We start from the raw sequence: 13,017 nt of genomic DNA on the forward strand, positions 1-13,017 counted from the left end.
CTTTATAGAGAAAGGGCTGGCCAACCAAAAACCTGACACAGCTCAGCAGGAAGTACTGGGAGTTCGAGGAACTGAAGAAAGTGGGGTGGGGGTGCTTGATTTCTACTTAAATAGTTGAACTTCATGATCCATATATCAATTCAACTCAATTTTGCTTCATTTTTATTTAAAGAGGACACAGGTGTGACATAAACTGCTGGAATAGACATTTACACACACAGGTGAGACAAACACACTGCTTGCCCTTTCCCTGCCCTACGCCACCACCCCCACCCAATTGAGATGTTTGACCTAGAAGATGGACCTTTTCTTGAAGGTAAAAATCTTACTAAACTCCTCTTAATGTGACCTCTCCGACGCATGCAAAAAAAGCCTGCTCTCCGCTGGTCAGAAGTTACCATTGGCTTTTTTTATTTCCCCCGCCCCCGAAAAAAAAACTTTTTGTCCCCGGGAGGGGAAGAGAGGTTAAGGCAAGAAGAAGTGTTCTACACAGGATAAGGGACAGGGAGGGATGGGGGGCATGGGGGCCAAAAGTAGTGGAGTTTTGAGGCTTTGGGGGCGCTCCGCTCTTTTCCCCCTCCAGGCCTTTGCAGTCGCCCTCTCCGCCGCGGACACTGGAGAGTTAAGCCAATAAACACGTAAGCGCCGCTCGCTCCCCAATCGGCAAGATGCCTCTCCGACTCTTGGCTGCATCGACAGCTTGCAACACTCGGCATCTTTTCTGGAGGCGCCTCCTTCAGCGGCTGCAGATGGCATCCGGCTGCGGGCTCGGGGCTCGCAATTGATTCTCGCCCTTGCCCACCTCGGGTGCACACTCGCACCTCTCCCTTCTCCTCCTCCCCTCGCGCTCCTGGGTCTGCGCCCAGCTCGCGCTCGCCAGGCGGAGGTAGCAGTCGCGTCGGCCGAGGCTGAGCAGCAGCGGATAGCTCTCCCTGACCTAGGAAGAAGCGCCCACCGGGACAGCCGACCTTCGGCTGCCTCCACCGCCCCCCACCTTTTGCATCCCAAGCCGGGGGCTCCGAGGACCCCCCTCTCCCAGGCGCCACCATGCTGGACCCTTCGTCCAGCGAAGAGGAATCGGATGAGATCCTGGAAGAGGAAAGCGGCAAGGAGGTGCTGGGCTCGGCCGCGTCCGGAGCGCGCCTGTCTCCTAGCCGCACCAGCGATGGCTCGGCGGGCAGCGCCGGGATGGGGGGCAGCGGCGCCGGGGCCGGGGTGGGCGCCGGCGGCGGTGGGGGTAGCGGCGCGAGCAGCGGCGGCGGGGCCGGGGGGCTGCAGCCCAGCAGCCGCGCTGGCGGCGGCCGGCCCTCCAGCCCCAGCCCGTCGGTGGTGAGCGAGAAGGAGAAGGAAGAGTTGGAGAGGCTGCAGAAGGAAGAAGAGGAGAGGAAGAAGAGGCTGCAGCTGTACGTGTTCGTAATGCGCTGCATTGCCTATCCCTTCAACGCCAAGCAGCCCACCGACATGGCTCGGCGGCAACAGAAGGTAAGTGCGCTGCGAGGCCGGGGAGCGGCTCTCAGACGTCGCCTGGCGGGCGGGCGGGGCGAACAATGGGAGCCGGCGGCGCAGCTGGCGAGGAAGAGCAGAGAAAGGTGGAGACCGCGCCCTGGGACAAGGTGATGGTCTCCCGCGGCCCAACTTGGTCGCTGCAATCCGTCTCCGCGAGCTCGGAGCTCCCGGAGATGTGTTAGGGGCCTGCAGCACAGTGCTTCGCGCACGGGCCTCCCTGCGTGGGGAGCCAGGCTGTAAAGTCCCGCTCCGTGACCTAGGTGGCGCGGGGAGTGACTTGCATCAGGCAGCGCCCACTGAGGCCTGGCTTGCTTGCTAGTTTCCCTGCGCTCCTGGGTAGCGCCGGCTGCGCGGCGCTGCTCTCTGGCCCGCCCTCCGGGGCGTGCACTAGGCGGGCGCAGGCACCCGGCAGGTCTGGACGCAGGTGTAGAGCTTCAGCCGCTCTGGACTCTCAGGCAGCGGGCAGCCGCAGGGGCACGCGGAAAAAAAAAATCCAACCAGGGAGGCGAGGTTTTCCGTGACTCAGTCAAGGGCGCCCCCTCGCAGCCTGGTCAGCTGATCTCCACCTTGGGTAGCCCAAGGGTCCTCCTGCCGAGCTTTCCTCTTGCCTGGCTTCTCTCCAACCTACATTTCCCCTTTCTCACAGATCCTAGAGCAGGGGTGCACCTGGTGGGTCCCTGTGCCCCAGGTCAGCACCTCCACCACACTCCCTTTGACCCTCTTCTCCTCCCAAGGTGACTTCGCCGCCACCTTCTGGCTCGCCGAGGCTCTCCAAGCCCTGTTGTTACAGGCTTGATAAAGTGCTGCTGCAAACAGCTTCTCAATTATAGTCATCAAAAGCATTTTGTGTCTGAGGCAGGGGCAAGGGCAAGCCAGCTGTGAGCTGCTTTTGATGGGAGGGGGACCCCATTACTACCCCCAACCAGAGAATTGATGGAAGGGAGGAGCAGACACCACGGGCTGAGGGCTGAGGGTCAGTGATAAGGATCAGCTGGGAAAGGGTCAGGAGCTCAGTGGGATTAAGTGAAGAAAGACAGGGTTCTGCTTAGTCTCTGGAATGACTGAAGCACTTCAGCTTGCATGAGGTCAGTTGAACCTGGGGGCCATGGGAGGTTCCAGCTGTAACCCATCATCAAGGTTGTGAGACTAGTTTCTTAAAATAGCGATTTCGACAGTGCTGCAGTTTAAATCTAAATTACACGTTGCTCAAGTAAGGTTGTTGGCTCTTTCCAAATTTACCTTGCATCCTTATCTCGAGGTAGAACAGATGGCTCTGTTTGTTTTGCTTATATGTGTACACACACCACCCAACCCTGTCAATTTATTTTAGCTACTACTGCTTGGATGCCAGTTTTATTAAGTAAAAAAGAAAAAAAATTCCTGGGTGAGAGATAGCCTGTAGCCCCCCCCACACACACACACACACCACTCCCCGTCCCATCTCTGCAATAGCCCTTCCAGAAGCCTCTTGCTTTCCAGCTGTGTTAGAGCAGAGAGATCCTTAGAGAGTAAAATGTTGATAAATGTTTAAGGTCGAACTTAGCTCTAGATAGTCAGCTAATCTAAATGTCTGCTTGGAATTAAGTTAACTGTCTTTATAGTACGGAAAATTCTGCCTTCAAAAGTCTCATCAAGGACTGAATTAGTGGAAGATGACCTAGCCTTTCACCATGAAAACTGTTTGACTTTAAACAGAATGAAACAAGACCTTCCGTTTATCGGTCGCTATGTCCTTTAAGTAGCTACGCAGGTCCAGCACTGGGAAAAAGAAAATCCTGTTAAAACCCAGTTCTATCATCTGAGAAAGACCATCATGAGACCATTTCCCTCCAATCGGACTGCACGTTTTACCTCAGCCCATCCAAAGCTGTTATTTGAGGGGCAAGCCTGTTTTTACACATGACCTTTTAGCCGCAGAGAGACTCCCGGACAGATTGATAACACTGGCCTCCTGTCAAACTATTTTTAGACACTGTAAAAACTATTGCTAAATATACATTCCAGCAAAACAACCGCAGCAGGCCTAGTGGCTACAGTGGGGATATGTGTCCTTACTAAAAAGGAAATAAACTTTCCTTGTTGCTGCTCTGTCTTTTACTGTTTGGTGTACTCTGGAGATGGCATTCTTTCTCTCAAAATTCAAGCTTTTGAAACTCTGAAAGAAATAATAATAATAATAATAATAATAATAATAATAATAATAATAATAATAATAATATCGCATACTCAATATGGTAAAAAATAAAATGGGTGAACTAATATCAGCCTGGATCACAGCATGCTCCTGTGACTTAAAAGTGAACATTGACCAGACTGCAAACAGGTGAACTAGGAAGAGGCAGATGAGAAATAACAGAGAGAAAGGGAAAGAACAGTGCAGAAGGGGGAAGAGAGAAAGAGAGAGAGAGAGAGAGAGAGAGAGAGAGAGAGAGAGAGATGCCTATGAAAAGGCACCCGTGAAACCCATGAGGCAGCAAAGGCCTGTGTTACAGAATGCAGTATATCTTAGGAAGCCTTGGAATCTACATCATGCTCATTACGAATTTCAGGTACCTACAGTGTGCAAGATACTCTATTTGGACCTTTTTTTTTTTTTTCCAAACGTCCTGCTTTTTTTTTTTTTTTGAACAGTTTTAAGTAAGCCAAAAACCAGAGGCTATGGCACACAATACATACAGGCACCAAACAAGTGTCTTGTATTGTTAATCACTCAGAAGTACGATACATGCTACAAAGCAAAAACTACAAGTATGGTCTATATTTTTTTTTCGTCTGAATTCATTTTCTGTTCTTACTTCATGTTTGCTTTTGCTTTGGTAGTGCAGGGACTCACGCCCAGGGTCTTAGACATGCCAGACAAGTGGAGTGTTTGTCCTGGCATCCCCAGCCCCTGAGATCACTCTGAATTCTTCTAAAGACCCTGACTTAATTACCAAGATCACTCAGAAACTTAGAAAGGTTTTAATAGTTTGTCTGAAGTAGCACGCAGGCAGATAAAAGAATAGGCATTGAGCCAAAGGGTGGTCTGATGCCAAATCCTGTATCCTAAATAGGAGACAACAGCCAGAAAAAAGTACAAACAGAAACTTAACACTCTGATAGCAAGCATGTCATGTAGCCTCCTTTACACAGGGGCATTTCTACTTTCCTCAAGAAAGAGGCCATTCCTCTTCACCCGAGCACCTAACAGATATTCAATACAGGCTTTATAAAGGACAGGAAGCAAAAACAAGGGTCAGTGGCCAGCAAAGCTACCAGACACCATTCTTCTGTCAGATTTTCTTTTTCTTTAAAACACTGTTCAAACTAAAAGGAAAAGTACCTTAGCTCAAGGTACTTCACGAGAGAAGAATCAGAGGGAGAAGATGATGCTTCTGGATAAAGCTGATAGTTAATTCTCTTTTATTGCAATAATAATAATAATAATAATAATAATAATAATAATAATAATAGTAATAGTGTTTGGGCAATCAGCCAATCTCCTCCATGTAAAGAAAAGACTACATACAGACCATTAGCAAGATGTATTTTTATCATTTACAAATATATTTTCTCTTCAATACGTCTAAATGTGACGTCATGGTCCTGATCATTTATGACCCAAACAAAGACTTTCCCAATGAGACTATCACAATAAAAAATCAGTATCTCATATGGCAAAAGATCTTTGCTTTTTCTTCCTTTCTTCCCCAGAACGCTAAGGCAAATACCTAGAGTTGGCATGGCAGAGCTACACCATCTGTCTCTAAGTTACATAGTAATGGTGATGGGTGGCTACCTCGTGTGACCCAGCTACTTAGAGACGCTGCTAAGGGAATGAGAAATCAGGAACTGTAAACAGTGATGTGTAATATTTAGATCCAACAGGATGATTTTAAATTAGGTAGTCATTATTCATAATGCCTGGATTACAAATCATCTCATGTAAATTTTTTGTATATAAATGTGTGTGACTCCATATGTATGTGTGTGCATGCATGTGCATGTGTGTGTGTGTGTGTGTGTGTGTGTGTGTGCGCGTGTGTCTGTGCACACTTGGTGGTGGAAAGGGACAGTCCAAAACTGTGTCTACTTCGGCAGAACTATTTTTTCAAGAGGACTTCATGCCTGGATGAAATGTATCTTATATTCAAGCTACTCTTTCCTGTACGATTCAGCTTGTATCTTTCCATGCAATTGTTGCTACCCCCGAGTCACTGTTTGCTACAGAGAGTCCATCTTTCTCATTTAGTTATTTTCCTTTATTTGGTCATGTTTTAAAAGCTATGGTTTTCACAAGAGTCAAGACCCAGTACTGGTTAACTCCGTATGCTTATGGGAGTCTTATGATTTCTCTATTCTTAGCCCTACCTTTAGGCACCCAGGTTGCTCTACTATTCAAAAAATATCAGTCTGTGCTCTGCCAATGCACATGATTTTCATTTTTAAATATAAACTATTTAATCCTTCAAGACAACTACGTGACTGTTACCTGATTTTCTTCCAACCAAATTATGCGTGTCTTTATCAGGAGAATAATTAAATTACTTAAATTTGCCCTTTGCTCCCTGCTCCCCAGTCTGTTTGGTGCAGTGAAAAGGAACTATTTATTACACACAGAGCTGGCGTAGACTACCTTCTGAACATGCAGAATATAGAAGAACGATGAGACCTTCTTGCCTCATTACACACCTGGAATAGCCTTCTGCTTCCCTACAGCTGGACTTAAGAACAAAGGAAATTAAACATTTCATTTCTGAAGAATTGTACTCTGTAAAGTAATGTAAATCAAAGGACTCTGAGATCTTTTCCCTGAAAAAGCAAATAAACGAGCAACCATAGGCTATCACATTGAAATATGACAGTAATTGACTTGGGGCCAAGAACCTATAAAAGCGAGGCTGGGATAATTCAGGGAGTTCTACCTTAGAAGGAAACTCTGAACAAGGCAGTGGGAAGCACTCAGCCAGGCTGGGTAGTAGAACCAAAGACACATATGTCATCTGGTTCTTGGGCTGGATAAGTTTATGCTTAAGTTTGAAAGCTAGCAGACACAGAACTCAAGTAAGTTGAGGGTAGGAAAGCCTCTTATAGAAGATGTTGGTTTCAAGTGCTCAAGGAGGGGAAAGGCAGTATAATTACATGTACCTAGATTGGATTTAGGCTGGGGAATCTTCCTGAAAGCAATGGGGTTATGTCTTATGGAGTTATCATAGTTTTTCTCGAGTGGGTAACTAGAAATTTCTAGTCAGAAGAAAACCTTGAGGTAGCAAGGATCACCGTTTGGCTGATGCTGGTAGATGATTGCAAGTGACAGAAATCTGTCCCAAGTAACTTTATCAAAACAAACCACACAGCAGAGGTTTGGGTTTATCAGGATGTGGCAATAAAGGGCATAGTTCAGATGTAATTGAAGGCATGGCTGGATCTGGGAAGTCAGATGTCTTTCTATACAACACTTTGTAAAAATCTAGATGAAACCCATGTCTGAAGTCAAATACTACCACTAAGGGGTCACAGACTGTAGGCAAGTCATTTATTTCTAGGGTAACTTGATCTGTCATTTGCAGGAAGGAGCAGAGAGCCTTTAAATGATTGTTCACGTCCCCTTCGGTATAATAGTTGATTGTTCTGGAAAATGCAGTTGCTCATTACCAAGACATAAAATCCTTTAAGCTTAGAGTTGGTATCTTCTCATGCTGAATGATAAGACACTTTCCAAATAACCCAGGATGGTTTAAGATGGATTCAATTCACCCAACTATCCAAGTTTTCAGATGAGTCTAAAAAACAGACTACATGGGAGCTTTTAGCTTTGTAATTTGGAGCCAGTCCACAGACTTGTTTCATCTATGAAGCATTTTCTTCTTTTTAATTAGTTCTCTGCTCAAGATATTTTACAATTAAAAAGTGAATATCTATCCTTTCTTGTGGTTAATTTATGGCAACATTCGGACAGAATATTTGTAGATTTGGAAAAGCAATTAAAAATAAAAGACACCCCTGCCATTGTTTAAATAATAGAATGTATATCACTTTGAACTTAATTATATTTGTTCCAAGAAAAAGCCATATTTGTCTAGATGGTAGAACAGCAGTGCTGGTGGTCTTGCCAAATCCTTTTATTCTTTATGTTGCTAAACAGATACTGATGCTCTGACCTTAGGCCCTCAGAAGCATTCTGGGGAGAGATTATGGGATTTGGAACACTGTGTTCCCTGTTTCTGGCAACTGTTCCTGTTTTCTTGTTAGGATCAGATTCATCATTTCTGCAGAATTAGAGGTTCCATAATTGGTACTACCTTATTAAATTTTTATTGGTCAGTCCAAGTCTATAATAGAATTATTTTTCTGTTCTTATAAGATAACAAAGAAGGGAGAAAGTTGATGATTAGAGTCTGGTCAATACAGTTCCTATCTTGATGAATAGTAAGGACAGTGGGTAAGAGCTTAGACTCTGAGGCTTGGGATTTTCTCCTACTGGTATCAGCCAATTATAGACTTGGTGATCTTGTTTAATTTAAGTAATCTCTTAGAAGTTCAGCATATGCATCAGTATAATAGAGGGTAGTAGTTGTACTGTCATCTTTGGGGTATTATGAAAATTAAGTGATATAATATAGTGAATATTTTGGAACAGCAACCAGATACTTGGTAACTGTAAAGTAAGTATTAGTTCTTGCATTGGCAAAATATATACATACACAGACACATATGCATGTGTCCATATGCATACACATAGTGCATATATGGCACCACATTATTTTTATCTGAAAGGCTGTTGAGAACTAATGTATGTGATTTACTGTCATAGCAATGAATGTATTTCTAATTTATATTATCAAAACCTAAGCAGGTCTAGAAAAATAGGTGATTGTCATTATACTGTTTTCTACAAACTAGATGGAGCTAAGCATGTAACTTATCCGTCTTCCTTTATGCTTCGCTCATCTTATTTTTAAAAAGTACCTATTTATTCAGCTTAAGAAAAAGACCTTTTGAGCACATGATTTTTTTAATGACTAATACCAAACTCACATTTGTCAGAAACACTTGCTACATGCTTAACAGAGAACTCTGATAGATCCTTGAACCTTGAAGCACTCAAGTGGCTTGTGGTGGGACTCTCAAAGTTTTTTATTTTCCCTGTCATCTTTCTTCCCCCACAGTATGCTTTCTGTAATAGAATAGGGCTCTTTATTTCTTTAAGTCTGGATATTTTGGTATTGATACAAATAGCTCTTTTACAAATGTTCATTTACCTTTCTAGTATCAAACTGGTACCATCATTAATGAGCTTCCAAAGTACCTTATGTTTGTGTAAAGAGTAAATTCTAATCACGTAGGAGTTGCAGTAAGTGCATATATGTCTAAGGCAGAGGAAGACTCACAGGAATAAACGATGTGTTCCAGACACAGCAGTGATGTCCTTCACATCTATTCACTTTTATTCTATGATTTAGGTTTCTGTTTGGCATGGTAAGCCAGTGGTTATGGTGACCTAAGGTGCATTTTATGACACTATGACAAAATCAATACCTTCCACTTGATTGAGGAATGGTGCTGAAGGTATACATCAAGTTTGTGTGCTGTCCACTGGGGCAGAGTAGAAAGTAGAGTCCATGGTGGCTTGCGGCTTTGGCAATCGGAGCGTGAGACTGCTTGCTTACATCTTTGCCAGTCAAGAATTAAGACTTAGTCCAGAACTAGGGCTGGACATGATCCTGTAAGACTCCACCCAGCCCTACATCTCCCCAAGATATCCCCAAGCCCCTGAGATAGTACCACCATCTGGGGACCCACATTTTAAACAGAAGAACCCAAGAAGGATGTTTCACATTCAAACCCTAACAGGCCCAGTCCCCACCCCCTTCTTCCTTTGTAAAATGGAAAGACATTGTCAAGAATGCAAGAGAACAGCATGTCTAATGCTTACCAAGTTTTTTTTATATATAGGGTCCATGTTGAAGAAATGTTCACAGTAGCCCTCATAGTGGCATTTATTGAGGTCCCTTCACTGTTTCTTACTGCTATAACCTTTGCTGGAGTGACTTCTTATTCTAGAACATCTCTCTACCCTTTCTTCTCTGACTCTCTCTTAGTTGTTCTTTAATGAACTCTAACACTAGCTACTTCCCAAGCCTTTACACTGTGCCAACTCCCACACAATTCTGTGATCTGAGTCCATTCTTCCTCATGTGCACAATATTTAAATTACTTTTTGTGCGCATCTCTCTTCCACAGCCAGGGAAATTTTATTTTTCCTCAATTCTTTACCTAACAAACAATGCCTGACACACAGTCGGCCCTTAGAAAATGCTGAAACTCCACCGAGATTTTCTATTTCCTAGCAAGTTTTGAAAGGGAAAAGGTCAAGGACTCTGAATTCTAGCCTGAGACACAAAACTTCTTTACTTTTGTGAAAGTGTTAACCCATCACCAAATGACTTCAAGATCATTTATCCCAGAGGAACATGCTATCAGGCTACTCTTACCTTGTTTATAGTGAGAGATGACAAATTCTGGGTCCTTTGTGGAGGAAAGTCTTTTTAAACCATACAACAATTATGAATTTCTTCCAAGAGCCGAATCTAATTGAACTTGAATTGGCATGGGGGTGTGTTTAAATGGCCAGGCAGAAAACCAGGAAGTACTATAGGGAGTTTATCTGTGTTGGATATATGTTCTGTGGTGGGATGTGTCCAAATGGCCATGTCTGCAAGAAGGAAAAGGCAGTCAACAACACTATAGTAACAGCTGAAGGGCTGCCAAAGTTCTGGGATCTGTAAGCTCTGTATATGTAACATAGGTAAATGTACCTCCTTTCTCTATGTTTAGGAGACTTAAGCATTATTTTCTCTATTCTTCTATTGTAAGCTGTCTCTTCAGATTTGGTTGGATTATGAATAGGTAATAACTATAGGACTCTTGTATATTGGTATAGTAATAAGAATATTATATGTATGAAATATCTATAAAGGAATTAAATTGTTTCTGGGTATGGCCTTTTCTGATACCACTTGCTGGTCAAAGGGAAAAGCACTCTTAGCTGTTTCATTACTTTCATTTGAACAAGTGTGAGAAAGGTCTGAAAACTTATTTTAATGGTAATCTCCACAGATAGTTTAATCTGACAACAACTATTACTCTGAAGTTGAGAGATAGGGAGTATACATACTAGTTAGCTTTTAGTGTCTAGAGTCAAATGGGAAGAGGGAACTTCAGTTGCCTAGATTACAACTGGCCTTTGAGCATGTCTGTGTGGCATCGTCTTGACTGTCAACTGACATGGCAGGGTCTGGCCCACTATGGGTGTTATCATCCCTAGGCAGGTGGTTCTGGGCTACATGAGAACAGTAGCTGAGCATAAGCTAGTGAGCAAGCCAGTAAGCAGCACCCCTCTACTGTCTGGTTCAGTTCCTGCCTCGTCTCCCCTTGATGATGGGCTGTGAGCTATAAGCTGACATAAGACTTTTCTTCCCGAGGGTACTTTTTCTGAGACCGTTTCATCATAGCAACAGAAGGGAAACTAGGACAGGGAGTAAAACAATCGTGTGTGTGTGTGTGTGTGTACACATGTACATGTGTACCTAAAGTCCTACAGTGTTGGTGATGTGGTATACACATGCATGTGGATATATGCACCTAGGAGCCCAGACACACACATTCGGAGGCTATAGAAAGGTATTATTTCTACCTAATGGCCTTGAGATCGTATCTCTCACTAAAGCAGATGCTCACTACTTCAACTAGGATGACTGCCCAGTGAGTTCTTGGGATCTGTCTGTCTCCATTCCCTACCATGCTAACTAGGGTCACTGGCGCCTGTAACACCTTTTAACATGGGTGCTGGGGACTCCAAGTTAGATCCTCTTGTTGACGGAGTAAACCATCATACCCACTGTGCCATCTTCCAGCAGCCTGTGAAAAGGAAGCACATTTTCACGGTGTTCCAGGAGCATACACTAAGTTACAAACCCTACCAGGGGGTGTAACACTTTCAAAGAAGACAATGGGGTTTTTGGCAAAAAGCAGAGTGGCTCAGGCAATTGGCTATGTCACGTCAGAAGGCAAAAGGAAAACAGTGAAAATTCTTGCAAATAATCACGCCTTCTGTTGCCCATGTAAGAAAACAGCCTTTTGGTGTGGATGGTAGGCATGGCGTTGTTTAAGCAAATTTGAAATGTAACTTGAACATCTACTTTGGCGATCTTTCTGACAAGTATAGCAAATGTTGTCTATAAGGCAGTGTGTCATAACATACTGTGTTTAAAACATTTCTTGGGGGCTCTTCCATATTCAATTTTTGTTTGTTAGACATCATCAGACAATGTTATACATTGTTTTGAGCTACTTCTACAAATAAGAAACTCACTGGATCATGTAGGCAAAACACTCAAACGCATTTTAAGACAGCATGCCCCACCTCTCACCTCCTGTAATCTATCGAAGAAATTGAAGTGTACTCATATAGAAAACTAGTGTAAGGCAAGATATGGAGGGTTTGTTTTATTAGTGTGTGTGTGTGTGTGTGTGTGTGTGTGTGTGTGTGTGTGTGTGTGTGTGTGTGTGTGTGTGTGCTGGCACATGTTGCTGTGGCACATGTGGGGAAGTTAGAAGATAATATTCAGGAATTCTATCTCTCCTCCCACAATGGGTTCCTGGGATTGAATTTGTGTTACCATGTTTGTATGCCAAGCACTTTTATCCACAGCCATTTCATCAGCCATACTCTTAAATATTAGTCTTTTCTCTGGATCTCAGCTCTTTGGCCCTTGTTATCGGTGATCATGTCCCCTATAAAATTCCTATGGGAAAGCACTAGCCTTAGAACCTCATAATGACACTTTAATGAAAATAGCATATTTGAAGATGAGTCTCCCCTAATTCATTAGAGCTGATGTCCTCATAAAAAGGGATCATTTAGTCCCAGAGACATGCACATTGGGAAAATACTCTGTCAAGAAGAAACCAGAGACTAGAGTGATGTGTCTACAAGCAAGGGCCATGGAAGATTGTCTGAGAGATCCAGAAGCTAGGGGAAAATCACAGAGTAGATTCTTCCTTGCATTTCTGAGGAGCCACCTCTGCCACCACCATGGCTGAAGGAACATGGTCTATAATGCTTAGTTAGGGCAGTCTTAATTAACAGTGCCCTCTCTCCCGAGCTGTGCCTCGTCTTTGACAGCATCAGTACTAATAATGGCTTTAACCTCCCGAATCACACATTTCCAATTCTCATATTCTTTTCTCCAGCTCAAACCTTTTCCCATTAACCCTGCTCAAGGTGTGGCTGTTGGAAGTCAGTGAATGGCTTTTCGTGATTTATAGTGAGGCAAGAAATGGGGCTAGAATGCAAATTATCCTATGCCTTTTCTCTTGCTGGAACACCTTGCTGTAAGAGGATTGTCAGCTAATAGGAACAACGTATTTAGTAATGACGCTGAGGTAGTTTGAGTATAAGTACTTCATCTTGATCACAACCAGTAACAAGCAGCTCACCAAAGGCACAGGTCTACAAGCTACAAGGAG

At 43.8% G+C, this 13,017-nt stretch overlaps 1 protein-coding gene across 11 annotated transcripts in view; it reads left to right on the forward strand.

The window, feature by feature from the left end:
* The first annotated feature begins 911 nt into the window (after positions 1-911).
* The window catches only part of CADPS (calcium dependent secretion activator), a 438,873-nt gene continuing 426,767 nt past the window's right edge, over positions 912-13,017 (forward strand). For all 11 annotated transcript variants that reach the window (XM_084795416.1, XM_084795414.1, XM_084795422.1 and 8 more), the window contains exon 1: positions 912-1,482. In XM_084795416.1, coding sequence (XP_084651542.1) covers positions 1,048-1,482 — 435 coding nt within the window. In that variant the 5' untranslated portion in view covers positions 912-1,047. The remainder of the gene's footprint in view (positions 1,483-13,017) is intronic.

Source organism: Acomys minous, assembly GCF_964271855.1.
Source record: "Acomys minous genome assembly, chromosome: 9".
NCBI classification, from domain to species: Eukaryota; Metazoa; Chordata; class Mammalia; order Rodentia; family Muridae; genus Acomys; species Acomys minous.